The 22,423-nt window shown below is 45.4% G+C and overlaps 2 protein-coding genes across 5 annotated transcripts; one reads left to right on the forward strand and one right to left on the reverse strand.

Moving 5' to 3' along the window:
* Positions 1-1,452: 1,452 nt before the first annotated feature.
* Positions 1,453-14,701, forward strand: LOC121664950. Of its 2 annotated transcripts, none has more exons than XM_042028716.1 (6): positions 1,453-1,871; positions 8,798-9,262; positions 11,815-11,955; positions 12,350-12,415; positions 12,985-13,075; positions 13,419-14,701. In XM_042028716.1, the coding sequence occupies exons 1-6, from the start codon at positions 1,817-1,819 to the stop codon at positions 13,624-13,626; spliced, it is 1,026 nt and encodes a 341-aa protein (XP_041884650.1). In that variant the 5' UTR covers positions 1,453-1,816; the 3' UTR covers positions 13,627-14,701. The 2 variants fall into 2 exon arrangements, with proteins under 2 accessions (XP_041884650.1, XP_041884649.1); XM_042028715.1 differs by having other exon boundaries at positions 1,454-1,871; positions 8,795-9,262.
* Positions 14,702-16,623: 1,922 nt separating this feature from the next.
* Positions 16,624-22,334, reverse strand: NUDT2 (nudix hydrolase 2). Of its 3 annotated transcripts, none has more exons than XM_042028718.1 (4): positions 22,270-22,304; positions 21,672-21,725; positions 20,918-21,075; positions 16,624-17,554 (listed from the first exon to the last, which is right to left on the reverse strand). In XM_042028718.1, the coding sequence occupies exons 3-4, from the start codon at positions 21,048-21,050 to the stop codon at positions 17,241-17,243; spliced, it is 447 nt and encodes a 148-aa protein (XP_041884652.1). In that variant the 5' UTR covers positions 21,051-21,075; positions 21,672-21,725; positions 22,270-22,304; the 3' UTR covers positions 16,624-17,240. The 3 variants fall into 3 exon arrangements, with proteins under 3 accessions (XP_041884652.1, XP_041884653.1, XP_041884654.1); XM_042028719.1 differs by lacking the exon at positions 22,270-22,304 and adding an exon at positions 21,831-22,023; XM_042028720.1 differs by lacking the exon at positions 21,672-21,725 and having other exon boundaries at positions 22,270-22,334.
* Positions 22,335-22,423: the final 89 nt, after the last annotated feature.

Raw genomic sequence — 22,423 nt, forward strand, 5'->3', positions numbered from 1 at the left:
GAATCTCCTGCTCCATGTGCGACAGGCCACAGCTGGAAAATAGCTTGCTCTCTCCTAGGGACATCCCAGGAAAAGCTGTGAAAACAATTTGAAGAAAGTATCCCTATGCATGAAGCTTTGCCATTCCCTAAGAGAGCCAATGCAGTGGGGAAGAATAGGCTCTAGGACTACAGAGCAATTTTATATGCAAATACTTTCTTGCATATATAAAGAAATAAGGCCAAAGTGGTGGCCTAAAAATCTCAATGGCTGATGTTCAACTGATTCTTTTTGGTCTGTGCTGACAGGTTGCTTTTAGATTGACCACTTTTCTCCAGGGCTTAAATAGGGCATTGGTTTCTGGTGTGGGCTCTCCTCAGTGTGGTGCCAAGGAGATGCAGTGAACAGTGTTTGTATTTTCAGTCCCAGCCCAGCAGCAGAGAATTTAACATCTGCACTTTTAAAAATTAAAAATGCTTGTAATTTATCACAACTTGATCTGTTCCCATGGGGAAAAACCCCACAGTAATCACAAAGAAACCAGCTGGTATTTTTCTTAAGCACAGTGCTACAGTAAGACAAGAGCAACCTCACCAGGGCAAGAATTTACCCCAGCCTTCCCCTTTGTTTAGTTGTAGAATATCCCTTGCTATATCCACATCTGGTTTGAAGCCCAGTTCCCTCTCTGACAGTGGGAAAGCTGGGAGCTGCATCATCTCAGGGCTGTGCAAAGAGGGAGCTGCACCATTGCAAGGCTCTGACCTGCATGGATCCCAATACTGCACTGTTTCAATGTGACAGCTTGGCCACTGAAAGGAGCAGCTGCCAGCCCTTCAGCTGACTCCTGGTCTCCTGGGCAAAGCTGGGAGATGTGACACTGGTGCCATGCAGGACTGGACCCCAAAACTGAAAGTGAAGCCACCATTTTTTATGTGTTCTTATGCAAAAGACTTAATGGTTTATTCAGGTGAGAATGACCTCAGCGAACATATGGGACAGACAAGAGCGGAGAGGATGTGGCTGAATGGGAACATCTTGCTAGCAAAATTGTAACTCACTTGCCCTGCTGCTGTTTCACATGTTGGCCTTTGCTGCTTTTCCTTCAGGAGGGATGTGAGGTTTCCTCCCTGTGCAGAGCCCAAACTGATGCATGAAAAGCCAAATTCAACCTGAGCAACCCTCAGGATGACAAATAGGATAAACCCACAGCAGGAGCCTGCTCCCCATCCAGGAGATCAACTTCCCCTTCCATCACCCTCCGGCTCTAGGACAACTACAGCTGGTTTGGGAGGTCTTATCTCTGCCATGAGCTATAACGCTGGCTAAAATCGGGGATAATTCTCTCTAAAGAGAAAACGACCCTGTGACAGCACAGCCAAGTGCAAGGTTTCAGCAGACGCATCCCACGCCCCTCCGGGCACTCCTGCTGAACTTTGCCTTTTCTTGCCAGGCCAGCCCTGCATCCCCCTGCGTTCCCAGCCCTGGCAAAGGCAGCGGGCCAGCCTGCTTAGCATGCGTCTGTCATTGCTGGGAGCAATCGCTGCTGCTAAGGAGCCGAGCCCGGCGGCTGCGAGCATCTCGGTCCAGCGTCCCCCCCACCCTGGCTCGTCATATGATTTCTCCTAAGGGACAACTGCTGAGCGGACTGTGTCTCCAAGCTGATCCTTTGCTGATAAGCCAGCTGCCAAGCCTCCAGTGCTGAGACAAAGGAGTTTTTCTCTTCCCAGCAGGTTTTTCTGCTGTGAATGACAGAGAAAGGGGTAAAAGTGAGCTGTTTGGCACTCCTCGTGGGCGAGAGGCTTTGGGGGCTCTTTCTCCCCCGCTGTGCTGGCAGACCATGGAGCTTTTCAGGCTGAGCCTGGGCTGCATTTGCCTCCTTCCTTGGCTTGAGGGTAAGTTTCTCCTCCTTTGGGGTAGCTGTAAATTGGGAAGAGAACTGCCTCTCAGGTTTTAACCTGCTTTCCTGCTGAAGTGTTGTTTGGGCTGCAAAGCTCTGAACCCATCAGCTCTAAGACAAGTGCCAACAGGAACATTTCAGGGCAGCATTTAAAATGGGATTAAACACGGGTACAGAAGAGAGAGTGACAGGCTGGCAAGGTGGTGGGATGGTTGGGACACCGTGGCATCATGCCGGCTGCTTTTATAAAGTGCTTTTAAGCTGCTAAGAGTAGTGGATGAATAAACCTGATCGGGAGGGAGGCAGGCACTAAGTGACCTCCTAAGAACTAATGTTGTTCCCTGCCCCAGCTGCTCCTTCCCAGCAGAAGTGAGTGAGCTCAGAGCATCTAGCAGCATGGGAGACAGTAGTGGGAAGTGTAGAAGTATTAGTCCTGCTCCTGTGGTGGTCGGCTGGGAGTGGGATGTGCTGGGAAGCTGCAGAGTCTGCACTGCTCACCTCCATGGAGCAAACTTGGTAGAGGCTCATGTTGACATCCAGCTGCTTTCTGAGGTTGCTCCAATCCTGTATCCTGCCCATGCACAGGAGTATTTTGAATCCAAGCAGCCCTGGTTTTGACATGCATGGATAGATTCAAAAAGCAGAAGTCCCTGCTGAGCATCATCCCTGAGATCCAGAGCAGTGCTACCCAGGAACAGTTTCCCATGAGTGGTGCTACCCACAGTGTCACCCATCCCATCACGGACACCAGGAAGAATCTATTTTCTTTAAAAAATTAGCTCAGGGAAAAGTTCCTGAGTTAATAAGCCTTTTTATTTTGCTGCTATAACTGAGATGTCAGGTTGAAATGGACTCATTGAAATAAATCCCTGAAGTTTTTCAAGGCTCATTCAGTCCCTGAAGCTACAAGGGAAACAGTCCTGCAGTTTTACATGCTACATGCTCAGAGCTGTCCAAACTCCCTCAGCCAGAGGACCACAACTATTTGGGCTGCCCAGATGGGATGTTTATTCCTTAAAGACAAACCCCAGACTGGCACCTCTGACCAGCTACTTTCCATTCCTTGCTCCACAAGTATGTGTTCCTGGGGATGCTTTGAGAAGTTACCCCTCAATTTGCTCTGCAGCTGGGTAAAAGGAGAGGTTTGTGCTCCTACAGGTTTGACTTCTGCTCCATCTACTGCTGTTTTCTGTACACTAAAAGTTGCCAATTAAAGTGAACTAAATCTCTCCCTTTGTAGAGCCCCAGGCTGAAAGCATGTCCCTGTACTGGTATGGGGTGATGATGCACATGCATCTTTTAAAAGTTAGAGGAGATCTGGTTAGGACCTGGAGACATCATGTCTCCATGTCTATGGGATGCCAAGAGAATAGAACAGCCTTCAGCATGTTGCTCTTCCTCTGCCTCTAATGCAGATATTTTCTGGTGTTAGAATAAAATGATTTTTTTACTACTGCCATACAACAGAATACTCATGGTTGTGTTTTATTAGGAAAGTATGGAGGATCACAGGACATTTCCTTCCTAGTGTAATGCTTTTGGTGCAAACGTGATCAGCCACTGCATTTCAGCCAGACCAGTAACAAAACAATAAAACCACAACTCTTTTGCAGAAAGGAATTCATATTCCCAATGCCTGGAAATGCCCAAAGAAGCTCAAAGAACAGAGCACAAACATGTTCATACTTAGGGCTGATCTCTCCCTGCAGCAGCTTCTCCCCATCCCCTCCTGCCTGGGTCTGCTGAGTTTTAAGGCTGCTGGCAGGACAGAGATGCTTTCTCTCAACAGACCTCTGAGGGGTTGGTTTCCTGCTGAAAACTGGAAATCCTGGAATTTCCTAATCTGGTTCTGACAGTTGTTTCTTTGGAAAGTACCTGCAAGCAGAGAGGAGGTGAAAAGTTTTCTTTAAAAGCAATGGTGACCCTGTGAGGTGCAATGGGCAATGGGAAGTCAGGAACCAGCAGGATCTGTGCCTACATGCACAGAAAGAAAACTGCTGAAATAAAACTGCATTTAACACTGGCTCTGGACCCTCATGCACTGGGTGTAAGGCTGGTGGTGGCTGTGTTTGGCATCTTGGCCTGATACCATATCTTGGGAGCCACTCTCCTCCCCCTCAAGCCCATGGCAGTGCTGGCTGCTCCCTGACCCCTCATGCCCTGACCTCAAAAGGCAGCCCTAAGCATTTTGCTGAAGAGGCAGAAAGGCCAAGCTTGTAAGATACCTCTACTCCCCCATTACTTTTCCAGCCTCCAATTATTTTTCACTCGGGGGATTTCTGGGCTGTGATATGTTTAACTCTTCAGTAGCTACCAGAACTTCTCCCTTGGCTTGTGCAGGCTCTCCCTGGCAGCAACAACACACAACGCCTGGGTGCAGACCTACCTCCTGCACACTGTGAGCCTTCCCTTGGCACCCCTTGTCCCATCTAGGATCACTCCTTGACCAGTCAGCCCCCTTCTATCCTCTCCAGACCTCTCTGGATTTTGTAGACACCCATCACATCCCCCGCTTCAGGGACTGGTTTTCCCCACTTGCATCGGCTTTGTGGTGACTTCACCAACCTCCCCTGCTTCCCATCATTTATGGATTTTTTTTTCCCCATGCCAAAACCTTCCTTCTTTTCCTATGGCTGCTCTGCTCCCTTGGAGGCCTTTGCTGAGACGCTTGGTCAAAAGTGGACCTTGCAGTAATGTGGAAAGATATGAAGCCCTGTTGGTCAACCAAAAGCAAGATATTCTTAAGAAAGCAGAAGTGATTGGGAAAAAATATGGGCCAAGCCACCCCAAACAATTTGCAAATGTCTTTGATCAAGCCATCACAGGCACTGCTTAGAAACAGCAGAAACTTTATCAGCCACACTGGGATAACTGGTAATCAAGGCTTTCTCAGTGGCATTACCTTAATTAGGAATATTGCATGGATTTTGCTCCTAATCCTACATGGAACAGCATGTCCCAAGGGTGACCATGCTGCAGAGAGGCAGGAGCCTGTATTTGCTTGCTTTTCTATCTTGTAACCAGACAGAGTGTCAGTATCATAGGATAAATGAGCTGGGATCAAGAGCCTTGCTAGAAATTGTTTATTTTGTTCCTAAAAATACAAAGAGGCCAAAGTGTTCAAGTATGAGCAGCCCAAAGCAGGCATCAGCTTGGGCTCTGTGGGTAAGGCTGGCATTTTCCAGAGACGCTGAATCCCATCCTCAGGGAGTACCCTGGATGCTCTGGTTGCTCCAGGTTAACATTCCTAAAATGTTAGGGCTGATGACCTTATTTGTTGGACCGCTGGGCAGCGGGACTTGGGATGTCATTTTGTCTCCTAAGTAAAGATTCTTGGTGCCTGATGTGTATCTCAAAGTAAACATACCCCAGGTTTAGCTGTGGGTCTACCCCCTATGACTGTGTGGGGCACATGCAGTGGCTGCTGCCAGTCACATGTAATTGCAACGTTTGCTGCTATTGTGCAGGTAACAAACACAGTGATTCTTCAGAGGTGAACATGAAACATCAGGGACTCTACAGAGAGCAAAACACATATCTCCTGCTGGGTCACACAGCAGCACTCTTTAAAGCGTGATAAAAATACCCAAAACTTTCAAACAGACAGTCATTGCCAAGCAATGAAAAGAAAAAACAGCAAAGATTGTGGCATGCTTAATAATAAAACCTGTAATAAAACATATGAGAAAAAGATGTGGATGAGCAGCCTAGAGAGAGAATACAGAAACTGCCAGCAGAAATTTTCAAACATATCTGAAGTAGGAACTTAGTGGGGGTCAGGAGGTCAGCAAATAACTGACACAAATGCAAGAAGCCAATCAAAAGTAGAGCAGTGTAGAAAGGCTGAATGAACTATTGGCTCTGGTGCTCACTTCAGATGTGGTATGGGAGGTCGTGGCAGACACTCTCTGCAGTTTGAAGAGTGTTATCAAACAGAATTGGCAACAGAGGAATTTTTAGGAAGAAAAAAAAAGATAAATAATCTGTGGCAAAGGATCAGCCCAAATGTCATCTGAGTTACAGGAGTTACAGGAAACTGAAGATGACAGTTTAAGAATTTCTAAGGAGAGTGTTAAATTCTTATTTAAAGCAATCTCAACACCAAAGGGCTGCATTACAGCAGTAATGTCCCTTTTAAGAGGGATCCTAGCACAGCCTGGGGAGACACAGGTCCCTAGGCTGCATCTCAGCATCAGGCAAGTCAGTAGAAGCAAAGAACAGCATTTACAGACAGATAAACATGAAAAAAAGTCAATGCAGCTTTTGTAATGGGAAGGTCTGACATCCATGATGGTATCAATAAGCACATGAATGGGCTGAGCTGACCGAGGCCTTGTGCCAGTGTTTGCAAAAGGCTTTTGATGAGCATCTTCCACCAAGGCCCTTAAGAAACTCCGTTCTCATGGAGCAGGAGAGAGACCTAGCCCACAGGCTGGAACAAGAAGGTGGAATAAGTTTACAATGATCACAGCAGTGATGCTATTAGCAGGTGCTCAGAAAGATCAAAAAGGGTGAATAATGAAGTAATTTGGCTTGCTGATGCCACAAAGTAATTAAGAATAATCAAAACTTAAGTTGATTGTGTGAAGTTGCAGATAGAGTTCATGATACTGATGGAGCAACAAAATGTTATTTTTCTTTGAACTTCAGAGTTGAAAAATAAAATGTTGCAGGCAAAACCATTTTACCCATAAATACCCAGTGATACTCTCTGAATTAGCTCATACTGAGCACTGGAATGGCTGCACAGAGAGGTTGTGGAGTCTCCCTCTCTAGAGACATTCAAACCCCACCTGGATGCATTCCTGTGTCACCTGCTCTAGGTGATCCTGTGTTGGCTGGAGGGTTGGACTGGATAATCCCCAGAGGTCCCTTCCAACCCCAGCAATTCCGTGATCCTGTGATTTTTGGAAGGAGGCACTGGCATCTTGCTGTCTTGAGTGAGCCCTTTACTTGTCTGATTCTTACCCTCTTTCTCTATTAGCAAATGTTAATGGTCCAGTGCTGGAGACAGGATCCCGAGCTCAGCAGATGTTTTATCTGACCCAGCACAGTTGTCATATTCCACTGCTACATTTTAATGCATGTCTCAAATTATTACTTTGGAAATGCGTTTCTCACTGTTAAGCTGAAGCAAAGAGGTGAGAATCCTGAATTCCAGATCCTAGGGAAAAATGGCGAGGGTGGGGTGGGGCTGGGGGGATTGCATTAATCCATTTCAATTTTCTAAAGTTTATTGAAAATTACATATGAGACATTTCTCCTGCCTTCAGAAGCTGGCAGAAACTCAAATCTAAAGTGCATTAAACATCTTAACCTCTACCCAGCCCTCAGTAAGGGTTCAAGAGAACAGCACTCACAAGTTATCTACAGATAGCCCAGAAATCTAATTTCCGTTTAGGCACATTGGCTCGGCAGGAATTGTCTGGATTGGTGGCTATCAAGGTCCATGCAAGTCAGTATCCCAGTGAAGACACCTCGATCAGACAATCTCAGAGCTGGTGCAGAAGAACTGTGGTTTCTGGCTCCTCTCCTCAGGCATTCAGGCAGAGCAGAAAGCCCTGAGCTGTTTCTGATTTAACAGCCCCAAGGCACGATTAATTTAGCAGAACCCTAGAATTTCCTGAGAGAAAAACATGAGACCTGCTTTAAGCTATTGTTTATACCCTTGTTATTGTGTACCAGATTCTGTTTATACTGTCACTAATCTTTCCAGATACTGAGCCAAATACTTGTATTGGCTCAGTATTGGGTTTTTTGCTTCAGGAAAGGAAATTCTGCAGAAATAGTTTAGACAAAAATCAGTGTTCTTGTCTAACATCACTTTTCAGTGTCCTCTTACTCTTTATGATCAGTGCTATATGCTGATGGGATTTTTATAACTCTGTCTCCTGGGAAAAAGAGAAAAAAGGTCACTGCAAAAGCTGGGAGTTGCCATGTGTTGTTATTAAAAGATTTCTCGGAATGTTCAGAAATTCTATTTCTATCCATCTATCTTAGGCATAAAACACACAGCAGAAGGTACACCCGCAACAGTGATGGATGGTTTAGCACTTAACATTTTGCTCAGGATATTCACAGGCCACACCTGATGAAGTTATACTGAAAACAGTGGCAATCCTCCAGCTAACATGATGATATCCATCCTAAGTCATCCCAGATGTTAGGTAGGACCGGTTGCTCTTAAAAGCAACACGCAGTTACAGAAATTGCTTCAAATTATGTGTTTACTGTGGGACAGCTGCAACGCCTCTCTCTTACAAAAGGTTTTTTAAAAGTGGTACCTTTGTTCCTAAGGTGCACAGACCAATGTCAGGTATGCTAAATCCAAGAAAATTTCAATACTTACATGAGCTGACTCAGCCAAATACTTACTTCTGGTGAGATATGGTTTTATCCCTGCACTGCTTTAACATCTCCAGAAGCCACTTAATGGAAAGTGTAGCCCGAGGTGGCCTAGTTGGTCCCAGATGGACAGCACATGGGGGATTTCAACTGCTCTTTTATAAGAAAGATTTGGCCTGGATAGGGGCAAAAGATCCCTCAAACCATCTAATTATTTTGGAGGGAGGGAAGGATGGCTACCTAGATAAAGCAGTTGAAGTACTGAATTAAATATATATAGGCAGATAGTTGATATAACCATTGAAGTTGGAAGGATATTTTTCCTCATTAGTTACATGGGTTACTTACGTAACTGTTATTTTCCTCTAGCATTGCTCATGGCTATTTGCATGCTCCTTTTTTCCCAAGAAATGTCATTCCAGGAAATTAGGAAGCTATGGGAACTGTTTATCTAGGCATGCCCATCCAGGAAAGGACTGGTGGGTTACATCTTCCCTCCCCCAGAGTACTTACAAGGAGATGTGTTAGCCTCAGACATGCACAGTACTAAACCATACTCTGATTGTACCACAGTAGCAGAGGGACAAGGCTTCCTCATAAGAAACACCCGGCTGGAAAAGTGCATCCGTGCCTCCCACGAGACCAACAGCATCGGCCTGGCCAGCTGCAAGGAGCACTCCCAGCAGCAGCAATGGGGCTGGGACCCCAACTCCGGCACCATTGTCAGCCTGCACACACAGTGGTGCCTGTCGGCCCACAGGATGCGTGAGTATGCTCTGGTCAAGCTGGAGCCCTGTGGAGACTGGGAACGCCAGGCATGGTCCTGCAGCAAGAAGGGACACTTGACTCTGCAGAGCTTGGGCTTCCACCTTGGCACCAAGGAGGGAGGCCACAAGGTCTTTGTCTCCAGGGAGAAGGACAAGTTCAGCAGGTGGAACACGTTAGCAGATGAAACCATCTGTACTGCTGCCCAGACAGCAGCTCAGAGGCCCAGCAAACCAACACAACAAGCTCTAGACACACGTGTGCGGATCTATGAAAGTAAGATGAGGTAGATTTAGTGTCGAATAACATCTAACTTTCATGTCATCCAAGCCACCTAACACTGGGCTTGCACCCATCATTCTAACTCAGGTTCACTTTGGCCCCACCTGGAGAAACACCAAATGGCTCCAGCTCAGCCCCACCACCCGGTACCACTGGTTTCCAGTAGTGGCTGTTCACTGTTTTCCAGAAGCGCGCAACACCTTACAGGATCAGGTCTCCAAAACCCAGCTGCATTTCTGAGGACAGGCAAATATTTTGGTTAAATATTTCTGAACTGGTGCCCACAGTTAAGAATAGCTGAAATTGCTTGAGCCTTCCAAGCACAAAACAACCAAGGAAGTCTTACAAAGTCAGGCACTTTAGACTTTGAAAGATCTTTTGGTACTTTGGAATGTCTTTTTTGGTAAGACAACAACTGGAGACAGCTGAAAACCTCTTTTAAACTTGTATGAATTATTGAGAAGCAGCTGTATCAGAAATTACTGCTTCAGTTTATGAAATTAAAGCTCTCTCCTGTGAGACCCCAACAGTGCACCTTTCCCTAACGAAAACCAGTTCTAACCTTCATTCCACATTCTCATTATCCTCAGAAGTGAACTTTGCTCCTGGTGCCCAATGTGGCCCTAAAGAAATTGGTGAACACCGCAAGTAGTGGGAGGTAGCTTAAGTGTTGCCCTCCCTTTGCATTAAGAAATCCCAGATGATATCAAAAATTATTAAAAATTGGGTTTATATTTCCCGTTTATGGCCTTTGCCCTTGCTGAAGAGAATCTAAACTCTGCCTTCATGAGAGTTCACCAGCCTTTGTCTAGACTGGACACAGAAAGTGCAAAAACACTGGTCTTGTCACAACCTTAGGAGTTTGACACAAGGCTACTAGACACCAGGCATGGTCATTGCACGAAGATCTGACTGTGATCATTTGTCACATGCCCAGCGAAGCCCACTGCTGACCCTGATAATTCATGGTCCATTCTGCTTCACGCACTCATTTAAGTTGTTTCTGCAAAGAAAGGTGGTTTTCACTACTTTTGCTGTAAAGTTGTGTGCAGGACTGAGACCTGAAAATCACACTCAATTCCTCCTCTCCTCCTCCCCTCCTCTCCTTTCTTCAGAAACCCAAAAAAGAGCTGGTGTTTGTAATGGTTTTCATGTGTTTGTCCACTCTGTAGGTGATGAGGTTTCCAACATCCCTCAGGGAAAATTATTTCCCTGACAGGAGCCTATTCCTTACCTTAAGGTTGATGGACCCAATGAAATTTTGAGCTTTGCAGAAATGAGTAAAGAGAAAATGTGATGTATCTTGTTAGCATAAGCAGATGGATTATAAGTATAACCTTTTGACACAGAGAGGCTATATCTAATTCAAAATAAAAAAGAGATACATCAGCTGCTTTGGCTATCAGGTGCAGAGAAGGTGGCCTTTTTCCCCTCAAGGTTTTTAATTAGCCAACTAGAAGGTCAACCTGTAATTATCATAGTAGTTACAAGTGTTAGTGTTAACATTAAGTTAAATACGAACCATACAAATTAGATACCATAATAGGCTAGTCAAATATAGGCTAGGAAACACATGGGACATTTAAGATATGGGAAAAAGGCATGTGAAAAGAGTGTTTTCATTCCCCAAGGCAGTGTTCCTGGCAGCCCAGGGCTGCCTTGGAGCCAGGATCCCCAAATAAGGCCGTGAGGATAAACACATAGCAGCCTTTGAATCAGGTTATGCCACTTGGTGCGTCTCATTCAAACTCATAATTTTCCTATCAATCCCATGGTTCAGTCTACTGGAAGGAACCTCTGACTGCTCAGCAACAACATCAAAGTCCTACGTATTTGTTTAGGCATTTCTTATCTAACTTTCAGCTGATCATCAACAGACAACTTCTACTTTGGCAGGTTATCTGCTCAATAAATTACACCTCTGTAGCTGTGGTGTGGGTGCTCATGCCAGAGGATGGGTTGGGGTTTGGATAGGCAGCAGGGAGCCCTGAAGTCACGGTTTTCTTGGTCTTGGCACATGCATCATTGCAGAAGAGGGGTGAATTGCAGACACCAAGCTTCCCACAACCTCCCCTCTAGCAGCAGTTGGTTCCCCACACAGCCTACTCTGCAGTAGGACTGGAAGGCAAAGGAAGGTATTGAGCCTTACAAGAGGTATGCACTACTTACCACCCTTTGGATCCCATTTTTATATCTGCAGTGTTGTTAATAGCTGTGATTCTTCCACTTGCCTCTTCCTCATTCTCTAACAGCTAGTGTGACACTCATGCTTTTTAAACCAATGACCACATCTACCACCAAAAAACAAGCTCTGCTTTGGTTTTTGATTCCATCTTGAGAGGTTCATTTCACCTTTAAAATCTGTGAGACCTGAAGGCCCCTGATGCACAGGAGGAGGTGATTGCTACTGCACCACAGCCTGCTTGCCTTGCAGGGCAGAAAATCATACCAGTAGGGCTGGGTTCCTTTTCCTTGCTGGGCCGTATCCAGGTTCCTACAAAAAGTAAATGATAATCACACAGATCTTTGCTTTATTTCATTCCAAGCTAAAACCATTGATTCATCAAAGATCGATGCCGTGGGCAGAGAGCCTTCTGTGAGCTTGACTGACCCACCTCTGGCTACCAAATTCAACAGCACAGTGTCTCCAGGGAAAACCAAACAAGCACAGCTCCCGGCAAATGAGGGTGAGTACTCTTCTGAATGCATAAGTGAGAACAGCAGGAAGGAAAGTGTGGGCAGCATTTCGAGGTTACTCAGCTATTTTCAGTGGTGGAAAAGTACCTGAGGAGTTCTGAAGAACTTCCATGCGTACCACCAAGTGCTTTCACCCAACATGCTAAGGAGCTTCCCTTGGCAAGTGGTTCAGTAATACAGGCTTAACCTGGAGGCACAACCACCAAAAGTTTTAGGAGTAAAAATTATCTGTGGCTGGGGAACACCAAGTGCCAATAAAGTTTCCTTTTCCTTTCTGGGTCCCATACAAAAGGGATTTGTGGTTACAGTGAAGCCTCAGGAGGAATTTGGATCCCCGGTCCAACTGGAAGCTGCTTATCTGAGTCTTTCTGCTTCTTCCACTAGATCCATCCCACAACCACTCCAAGAAGCATGGAAATCGGGGGAAAAACACTGGAGCCAGGCTTGCAGGTAAGTCCAGGGATCAGCCAGAGGAGGAAGGGATCAGGCACCTGAAGGTTCATTAGTGCCCCTGCCCATACATTTCCCTGGGGTACTGCTGAGGATGGTCACTAGGGAATGAGGGCACAAAATTACCTGTCAGAAAGACTCCTTTTAAAGATTAAACAAATCTCCACAGGCTTGTGATAAAAAAAAAAAAAATAGTAAAAACATGCAAATGCTTTGTCCCAGCTCACCAGGAGAATCAGATACCCACTAGCACTGCTGTTTTCCCCCAGCCCTGATATTTTGATAACAGATTTCTGATATTTTGTATCAGAAAGCTGCAGAGTTAAGAAGCATGAAATGTCATTGTCTTCATAGCAAGAAAGAAAACCTTTTGTGGTCACTTTCAATAGAAGGACGTTGTGCAGTGTAAAAGCAGCTGTAAGATGTTGATCTCGTAGGCAAATCACTTTTCCTGTTTTCTGGCATTCTTCAGGGACATTACAGGTGATTTTTTGTGGCAGTTGTGGCTATCGCACAAGGACAGGGGTATGTTCAGCAAACACATGATGCTTTCTATGATACCCTTTCAGGCACCAACTGGAAGACGGCCATGCTTGTCCTCAGCCCCCTGGCATTCATACTGGGATTAATAATACTGACACTCAATGTTCACTACAACAAGTAAGTGGGAGTCGGGTTCATTGGCTTTGCCATGAACAGCATTTCAAAGAAAAACTCCAACATTTCAAAACAGTCTTGATCTTGGCACCCTTCCCCATTCCACACCTGATATCTCTGGCTCTCAGCTGATGGCTCTGGTCACCAATGTGTCACCCTTGGTGATTTCTCCTCTCTGCCACCCTGTTTATCCATCCCACTCTCTGACCCACCCAAATGCAGCCACTAATGGTGGCTCCTCCTCTCCTACACACCTCATGTCATCACGGAAGGAAGTGGCATTACAGTTGCTGACAGAAGCAACCAAGTGACAGACATGCAGTTACTCTCTTCTCTCTTCTCCTAGGAAGAAGAAAATCCTCTCTGCTCTGAAGAGCTCTCCAGCCAACAGCAGCAGAGTTGATTTACGGGAGCAGACCCCCTTACGAAGAGGCCCCCAGCCATACCTTCCACCATCCCGCTCCCCTTCGCTGAGGCATGGAGAGATCCTCATTGAGTGGAAAGACGGGACTGTCACTCCTCTTTTTGATAACATCAACTACCAAGTGGACTAGCTCCAAAGTGACAGAGTTGTTGCTCCATCCCGTGTCACTCTTCCCACCAGGAAGAGTGCCACCACAGCTGATCTCCTCCCTACCCTTGCTGTTTTGACAGGAAGCACTGTTTGGGGGTTTTTTCTAAACACTTGAGTACAATCTCCTTGCACAGCACAAGGTTGAAGCAAGGGGAGTAGATTGGTTTGTATAGGCACATGCTGCTTAGCAATTCCAGAGTGCTTTAACCCATAACAAACCCCAGGTTTACCTAAATGAAGCTGGGACTTTTGCCAGCTACAACTACCCATTGAACCAAAATTCGAGTTACTGAGCATATGAAAAAGTGAAACTTTGAAGACAAGGTGAAAGGTAAAAAACAAAAGTCCTGAAGATCCTTAAATTATTTTCAAGATAAAACTAGCTGCCGGCAGACACAGAAGGCTGCTGGTTACATTGTCAGTGTGAGAATGTAATTAATAAGCACTGCCTTCTATAAAATCCCTTCTGGATATCTGCCAAAATATTCATTCCCACCAAGTTGTCAATTAAGTAACAGCAAGTCATTCTTCTAACTTAAAAGGTAGCACTCCCCTGTCCTCTCTGCATCACAGCAAGAGTCCTGCCAAGAGACCATGTGTCTCTCAAAATGTTTCCATATTTAGGATGTACTAAACCTTATTATAACACACATCCTCTTTTATTATATAGACTGGTAAGTAACATCGGTCATGCTTGTTGGGGATATTGCATATAGAGCCACTTTATACCAGCTTCAGTCTCTGATTTCCTATAATCATATGAATTAGTCAATTAATAGATATATTGCTCCACCAGAGCAGTAATACAGTTGTTTTTCTTTTAGACAGGAGTAAGACACTGTTTTCAGCCTTTACACTTCTTGTTTGAGCATAATTACCTGTCACTGTCACACTCGATCCTGATCTTTTCTCGGTGAAACTTGCAGTGTCTTAGTGCTTTCCTAATACTCATGAATGTATGCTTTCCTTCTCTCTGATTTTGAGATGATGTAATCATGGCTATAAGTCAGAAATTATGTGGAGAAAGAAATAATAACACCTAGAAATTACAAGTATGAGCTGTGTCAGTGTATTTGTTCAGTAGAGCAAGAGAAACCACATCCTCAGGTCTCTTGCTTGAGCAATGCCTTTCACTTGACCTAAATTAAGCTGTTCTGCTATTTCAGTGTAGCTTGGACTTCTCTAGAGTTTGGTTTTATTTAACCTATGGCAGAAGTCAGGTCTCTCCAGGGAATTTAAAATCTCTGGGTTTTGTTTGGTTTTTTTAAATTTTTCTTTTTAAATGGTAAAAAGTTTACTGTCATGTGATATTATTATAACCGAAAAATTAACTGGTCTAAAAAAAAAAAAAAAAAAAAAAAGCCCTATTGGTTTAGGTCATAAATAGCATAGAGGTTGGAAATAAGTATCTTCGCCAGGCAGATTATTCCATAATTATTTACTGGAGGGTTTCCCAGATGCTCCTTGGGAAAATACTTTACTGCTAGACATGGGCAGAGGAAGAACTCTTTCTTCACCAGTGAGCAGCAAGAATCAGAGTTAAATTCTGACTTTCCAACATTTCCACTTTAAACGAAACCCAAAGACTCCGGGATCAAAAAATGTGCAAGCATTGATGCCTTGAGAGGCCACCTAAAACAGAGACTAGACAGGAGTAAAGGAATAAAGGCAGGTATTTATTTGAAAGGCCTTCAAAGGTACCCCCTGGCTGGGGAGCCAGAGGCTACTGCCAAGATGGACCCCAAGATGGACCCCAGGTCATGAGTTCTTCACACTTTTCTAGGTTTGGTTCATTTGCATAGCAGGGTTAATTCTCCAATTAAAGCTTCTGTTTAATGATGTAATTTCCCCTAGCTCACCTGCCTCTTAAGATGTTGGTTTATACATTTTGGGCCTAGGACAGTCTGAGTGTCCTTGGAGAGCAGGCCTGGACAGGCTTTGTTACGTCTACCTAGCATAAGAGAGCAGAAATTAACAGGCTACAAGAAACTTCAGAGTTACACACTAAGCAATACAGAATTTGAAAAATATAAAAGTTAAAACCTAAGGCGTCAGCATCATTTTACTCAGAGAATTTGTGGGAACACATTCTGTACATAAATCACTCAAAATACACACACAGTGCCTCACCAATTATCACAGTTACACCCCTTGGAATCTTGTCCGAGGAGCACATCACCTTACAGTGCACAGCACCGGTCACCCTCCAAAACCTTGACGCACTTTGGGAACACTGTGTAAGCAGTGCCATTAAAAGGGAAATACTGGCTTGGAGCTGAGCTGATGCTGTGCTTTCCAAAGCACCAAGTGCCTGTGTTCATTACTGCTGAATGAGCAGAACCGATGACTTGCTAATGACACTCTAACTCCATCTTAATATGCTAATCTTGCTCATAAACACGAAGGCAGCAACACCATTGTTTACACAGCCCTGATTAAATGGTAGCTCAAACAATAATAAAAAACCAAGTCTGAAGCTGCACAGGCTTTTAACCCTGCTCTCCCACTCTCACTGGTTGCTCCACTCTGCCACCACCTGAATGAAACACTCCTGAGCAGTGCTCATAATCAGAATAAAGCCTGACTGTAATGTGGAGGAGCACTTAAGTTTTTTAAGTGTATATATACATATATATTTCTATATTAGAGCCCCCTTATAGTGCATCCCTTTTTTTTGCAAATAGAAATACATGCAATTATAAATTACTCCACTGGAAGATAATGGAGTGACAAGCAAGAGACTCCTGTCACACTGGTACCAACATTATTAATGCCTGCTCCCCCAAAAGATGAGTGGCTGCAGCCACAGAAGCACTGAGGGTATCAAACAGACACAAGATTGCACATTAGCTTGGATATCCTGTGCAGAAAGTGTATTAAGCACCCTTTCCAACCTCCTGGAAAAGGAATGGCTAAGGTGTCTGTTAAAGATCAAAACACAAAGAGGCAAAAGAAGAACTTCAATTCACCACTTAAATACCATACATCAACCATTTACTAAGACTCTCTGGATGGAAAATCACAACAGTACATTAGGGATGTACATAAATTCATGATATGAACAAAAAAGACCTGAAATGATCTGACAAGTTATCACTGCATATCAGTGGAAGAGTTGGGAACAGAAATACTGCTTCCTCATTTGAAATTCAAGGTATGACTTCTGTAGTAAGCCTTTTGTTATCAAAAATCCCCATATGCTCATTTTCTCAACACTCTAGCTGTACATCAGCAAGTCAAGATATATCGAGTGTTTGATTTTTCAAAAAGAAAAAAAGTTGTTCTGCACTTCAAGGGAGAAAAAGAAAGGGGGAAAAAAAGAAAAAGAAAAGGAGACAGAGGAAGTCTTTTGTTAGCTCTGGGCTTCAATTCAGCCATCTCTGGCTTATGGTTCAATCAGACTACACTTTTTTGTACTAGCTAGGGGAGAAAAAACACAATCTGTTTAAAAGTTCCATGTATCCTCACTGAATTTCTACAGATTTAAAAAAAAAGAAATCTACATTTCTGCAGCCATGTAATTCTTCCCCCAGTTTAAAAAATAAAAAGCAGCCATGTTTCCTCAAGAAATCCCCTTATACTTCACAAAAACACTTATTCTCTGGAGCAGAGAAACTGATGCACTTCCTTCAGCATTGCTTGCATGTCTTCATATTCTGCAAATTTGCAGGCATCCTCCAGCTTCAGCCACTGGAAAGCTTGGTGCTCCTCCGACAGCTTGATTTCTGTGTTGTAGTCCTTCATTTCCGCCAGCCAGTACACGACGGTCTTAGGCTTGCCATGGACAGGGTAGTGCAGCTCCTTCTTGTAGCCCTCAATGAGGGTGAGCTGGCTGGCCTGCAGACCAGCCTCCTCCTGCGTTTCCCGGAAGGCTGTCTGCAGGTCATCCTCCCCTGGGTCCACGTGGCCTGCCAAGAGGGTGGAAAAGTAAATCTCTGTGAAGGAAACGCATATCTTGCTTTAATCGGGAAACACTGGGAGACAGAGATGAGAATACACTGTAGCTGACACAGGATGAAATGGAAATTGGAGATTGCTTTTCCAGATCTTATGTCTTGATTTGTCTTTGTCTTGTGGCTCTTAGGATCATCCTTTATCCCTCACCTCTTGAAACTTCCATTGGTCTACCAGCACCAGACGTCTTTTCTTCCCACTCCCCCTCTCCACTTCTGGAGTGCTCTACACCCATAATGTTCCACCTTAGGTCATACTGAGGACTGAGTCCCTCATTTTTCCTTTGTCTAGTTAGAGAGGAGACAGGTCATCTGAGAGTCTTAATCCTCTCTCAACCATGTCCCCTCACATAAGCTTAAAGCTCAGTTCTGCAAAAGCCTTACTCAAGCCAACAATCCAGAAACAACAGGACCAGGCACCAACAAATGCCATTTAAAAGGTGGGTTTCATCTGGGTAGCTAGGGATTTTTTCTCTTCCATATTCCCCTCTGAAACAAGCAACAAGCCTAAAAGCCAGTCCTTTCACCAGCTGGGTAGTTCTCCTAGGACACATCATTTATTTTATACTGCTCAGAATAAGAGGTGCCCCTACAAACAACGGATAAATATAACACGTCCCCAGCCGTTTGTACTTTTGTTGAGAAATGTCAGATTTGGTTTTCTCATGAAAGCTCTGGACCAGAACATAAATAGAACAAGCCAAGCAATACCTCAAAAAAGCAACATAGCAGGAGTTGGGACATTTTAGGAGGGAAAAAAACAGCTTAAGCTTTATTTTGTCCCTGGTGTTACTCTATTTTCTACATCGCTGGCTGCAAATAGCTACAACTTCATCACAGAGATGAAATTCAAGTCCCAGGTACCCAAGACCCCCCTTTAGTACCACAACTGGGGTGTGTGGGAAGTTTGTTTTGCTATTGCAACAGGTCCCACTCACTTCCCTGCCTGTGTATCAAAAGTGCATCTCTTACAACACGACATCACCTCAGAGGTAAAACACACTTCCTTTAAGCAGCAGCTATGCAGAAAACAGCATCTGATGCTGATACCTGTTGATAACCTTAGGTCTAAGATCGGTAAGTTGCCAAGCTGTGCAGTACTGCAGGGCAGAAAAACGACTGCAGGCAGCATGTCACGCACCACAGCTTTCAGACTCTCACACTTGTTTCCACTAGTGCAGTTCCAATAGATTTAGAAGGAAAATGAACCCTAATTCCCCTTCCCATCAGCCTCAGCCAGTGTAAAGTCACAGTTCTACGGGCAGAGATAAGGCTGATGAAGTTCACATGAAGGGATCCAAGCAAGTCCAGTTTAATTCCTTAAGAGTTGCAGCTGCTTAGAGAACTTTTAAAATAACAAGGTGCAGCTGTAGCTGTAAACTGCCTTTTGCGTGTGCTTGGAGAGACAATTACAACTTCTCCTGGCTTCTGACACATTGAATCCATGTCAGCATCATATACAAGATAGGTTACCACATCTTACATCCCAGGGCCACCTTGGAAGACCACTCCCATCACACAGACGATAAAATGGAAGAGCTTCTCTTCATTAAATTCCCCCAGATCAATACCAAGCTTCTATTACAGGCCATCATCAGATTGTGGCTTTTGTATGTAGCTTTTGATCTCTAAAATCTTAAGCACTGTGTTGAGGGAGGTGATTCTCCCCCTCTGCTCTGCAGTGCTCCATCCAGCTCTGGAGTCCTCAGCAAGGGAAGGACATTGACCTGTTGGATTGAGTCCAGAGGAAGCCACGAATATGATCAGGGAGAGGAGCACGTCTCCTTTGGAGACAGGATGAGAGAATTGGGATTGTTCAGCCTGGAGAAGAGAAGGCTCTGGGGAGACCTCAGAGCCCCTTCTGGTGCCTGAAGGGTGGTGGTTTAGAAGAAAGATGGGGACAGACTTTTGAACAGGGCCCAGAGTGACAGAACAAGGGCTCCTGCTTTTCAACTAAGAGACAGCAGACTCAGACTACAGACAAGAAAGACTTGTTTTTACCATGAGGTAAAACACTGGCACAAGTTCCCCAGAGAGGTGGTGGGTGCCCCATCCTTCAAAAAATCCAGGCTGGACGGGACTCCGAGCAACCTGCTATAGTTGAGGATGTTCCTGCTCACTGGTGGGGGCTTGGACTAGACAACCTTTAAGAGTCCCTCCCAGCCTACACTATTCTATGGTTCTGTAGTTCTGGGTATGTGAGATGTATGCATAGGAGACAATTAGCTCCCTACCAAAATGCCTACAAGTAATTTAAATGGCTTGCCCAGAATCACTGTGTTCCCAGGGAGCCCTTCCACAAGGGTTTCTTCTCAACAATCAATCATGTCCCAGCAGATGTTTTTTAGCTTTCCACTAGCTGCAAACTCAACTCCCTTAGGCTCTTGGTGGAGTAGGCAAAGGGGGAGGTTTGGAAAGTTTTGTTCTTTCCCTTAATAGGAGAGCCTAGCTGAAACTGTTAAAAGTTCTTTTTCCCCCCAATTTGCCAATTCTTGTCTACAAACTGCTGCACTATGCTTTGAAAGTACTGCATTTTACAAAATGAGAAGTAAAAACTACCGGGAAGAAATCTCAGTTGGTAAAAAACAGCATGCAAGAAGATCTACAGGGATCCTGAAGTATTTCTGTGCTGCACTTTTCCTGGTACCAGGGCTGTGACTGTGTACTACCAAACACTGGCTCTGTCATGTGCCTTTACTGAGGAGGTGCTGTTCTGTCCTGGGACACAGGGCTTGTCTTCTGCTTTGAGGTTCACTGATGAGTAAGGACGGCTGGTAAGGTTAATTCTCCTGTCTGTCCCTCTCATCTCTACTGCATCAGGCAAGTGATCTTCACCAGTGATCTCCCGCATCTCCTAAGAAAGGTGTATTAAAGTGTAATATTACAGATTTCAGTTTGCCTTCCCGCAAACTGTGACCCTTCTGATCACACATGGGTCAAACAATTCTGCATTGGCAACAGTGGTGCCTGGCAAAGGACCAGACCTGAGGCAAGAAGGTAAAATATCCCCTCATCACCTTGCTTTGGTTGTGTGCACAACATCTTGCCAGAAACATCAGATACCTGAGGAGCTCGGCTGGGTGACACCCCCTGCCCTAACCCAAATCAGTTGTGCCCAGTACTTGGTACAGCCACAACTTGCAGAGGATTTCAGTCTCAGAACTCCCCCCTCAGCTGCGTCAGGAGCACCATCAGACAAACAGCACAGCCAGCAGCTACTCTCAGCTGGTAACTGCCCCTCTAAGATGACCTCAGCCAAAATCCGCTCTGCAACCTGACACCAACAACCTCCAGGAGTGTTATCAGAACAAAAATCACCTTTGGGTGGGGTCCAGTGGTGGGTCCCGTAGGATGTCTGAAGCAGGAGGTACTCAATGCTGTCAGTGACCTTTGAGGATGGTGCTGGCTGCAGCCTCCTGTAGATGATCAAGCCACAAGCTCTCACAGCCATTCCCCTCTGCAAACTGCACCAGGAGCTGTGGAACAGCACAAAACAGGGGGCTCAAACAGACCAGCTGTATTTAGCCAGCCAACAGATCTCAGCACAGTAAAAAAGTTGTGCATCCCTTTGATGCTACTACAGAATTAAACTGCTGTATCTTATTAGATACCTTTGAATACTAAAAAACTTTCCTTTTAATACAAGGAAACAAGAACCTAGAGAAATGCTTTTTTAAAAAAAGAATGTTATCAAGAAGCACAAAAAATGACCTGTATATCACTTATTTGCTGCTACTAGATTGCAAACCATATTGTAGGGAGAGGAGAAAAATGACAAAGCAAAAGGAAAGCCACGGATTAACACTCTGAAACTTTTCCACTGCAAAACTCCAAAGGCCCTGTGCAGAGGTAATACCTCAACATTACTGAAACTGGCATACTGAAATAATTGCGCTGGACAGACTTCCTGGTGCACAGGACTCCTCAGGATATCAGGGGCAAAACTGAGAGAACGAATGACAAAAGACAGGCCCACTGATGTCTCGCTTAGACATAAGGCTGTCATACAAAACTAAAAGCTTCTTGGCACAAGTGTTAAGCACTGATTTTATGTAAACAATAGGGAACACACCTCTTAAGTGATAAATATTGTCAGCAATAAGCTACGGAGTCAGGATGAGTAGTCCTATAGAGAAAAAGAGGGAGAGCAATGGAGATGAGTGATCCATGTTAAAAATCTGGGCGATTCCCAGTTCCGGGCAAACCCCTGCATTTTGACAGAGACACGCACTTCAGTAAATAATAACTTTATAGAACATTGTATTTTCCTGGGACGCCAACAGCTGCATCGTGATACCTCCAGCTTCCAACGCAGGAAACCACAGCAGAAATCCCTTCACCTCCAACCACGCCCCTGGACGGCGCTTAGTTCTTTTGGTCAACCCCCTGAACCGCCTCCATGAGTTCCTGATCAGCCACAACAAGGACAACACCCCCCCCCGCCAGTCCCCACAGCCCCGGGGCCAGCCCGGGGGACCAGCACCACCTCCCGTGCGCTCCGGGAATGACAAATCCCAGCAGGCCCCCTCCACCGGCGCCTGGCGCCACGCGGCCCCACTGCCCTCCCCTCCCCGCCCACAGAGGGTCGCCCCCGGTGCGCAGGGATGGCGACACTGGGAACGGGGACACGCGTCACCCCCACAGCGGCCACCATGGACCCCCGCCCTCACCTCTGCTTCCGGGCCCGGCAGTGGGCGGGAACCACGCATGACTGACGTCAGCCTCAACCAATCGCAGCGGCAGCGGCGCAGGCGGTAGCCACTCCCTTCTCGTCCCGCCCCCCGCCTTCCCTCGGGCCCCGCCCCCGTGCCCGAGAAGGCCACG

Source organism: Corvus kubaryi, unplaced genomic scaffold (genome assembly GCF_017639235.1).
Source record: "Corvus kubaryi isolate FWS band 111438036 unplaced genomic scaffold, C.kubaryi_AGA036_p1.0 37308, whole genome shotgun sequence".
In the NCBI taxonomy this organism is placed as follows: domain Eukaryota; kingdom Metazoa; phylum Chordata; class Aves; order Passeriformes; family Corvidae; genus Corvus; species Corvus kubaryi.

Bases quoted from the DNA above. Each gene is read 5' to 3' on its own strand.
- NUDT2 (XM_042028720.1), bottom strand. From the start codon at position 21,050: ATGGCTGTGAGAGCTTGTGGCTTGATCATCTACAGGAGGCTGCAGCCA. The intron at 17,555-20,917 runs GTGATTTTTGTT...CCCTCTTGGCAG, and splicing joins CCACTGGACCCCACCCAAAG to GCCACGTGGACCCAGGGGAG.
- LOC121664950 (XM_042028715.1), top strand. From the start codon at position 1,817: ATGGAGCTTTTCAGGCTGAGCCTGGGCTGCATTTGCCTCCTTCCTTGG. The intron at 1,872-8,794 runs GTAAGTTTCTCC...ATTGTACCACAG, and splicing joins CCTCCTTCCTTGGCTTGAGG to TAGCAGAGGGACAAGGCTTC. The intron at 11,956-12,349 runs GTGAGTACTCTT...TTCTTCCACTAG, and splicing joins ACAGCTCCCGGCAAATGAGG to ATCCATCCCACAACCACTCC.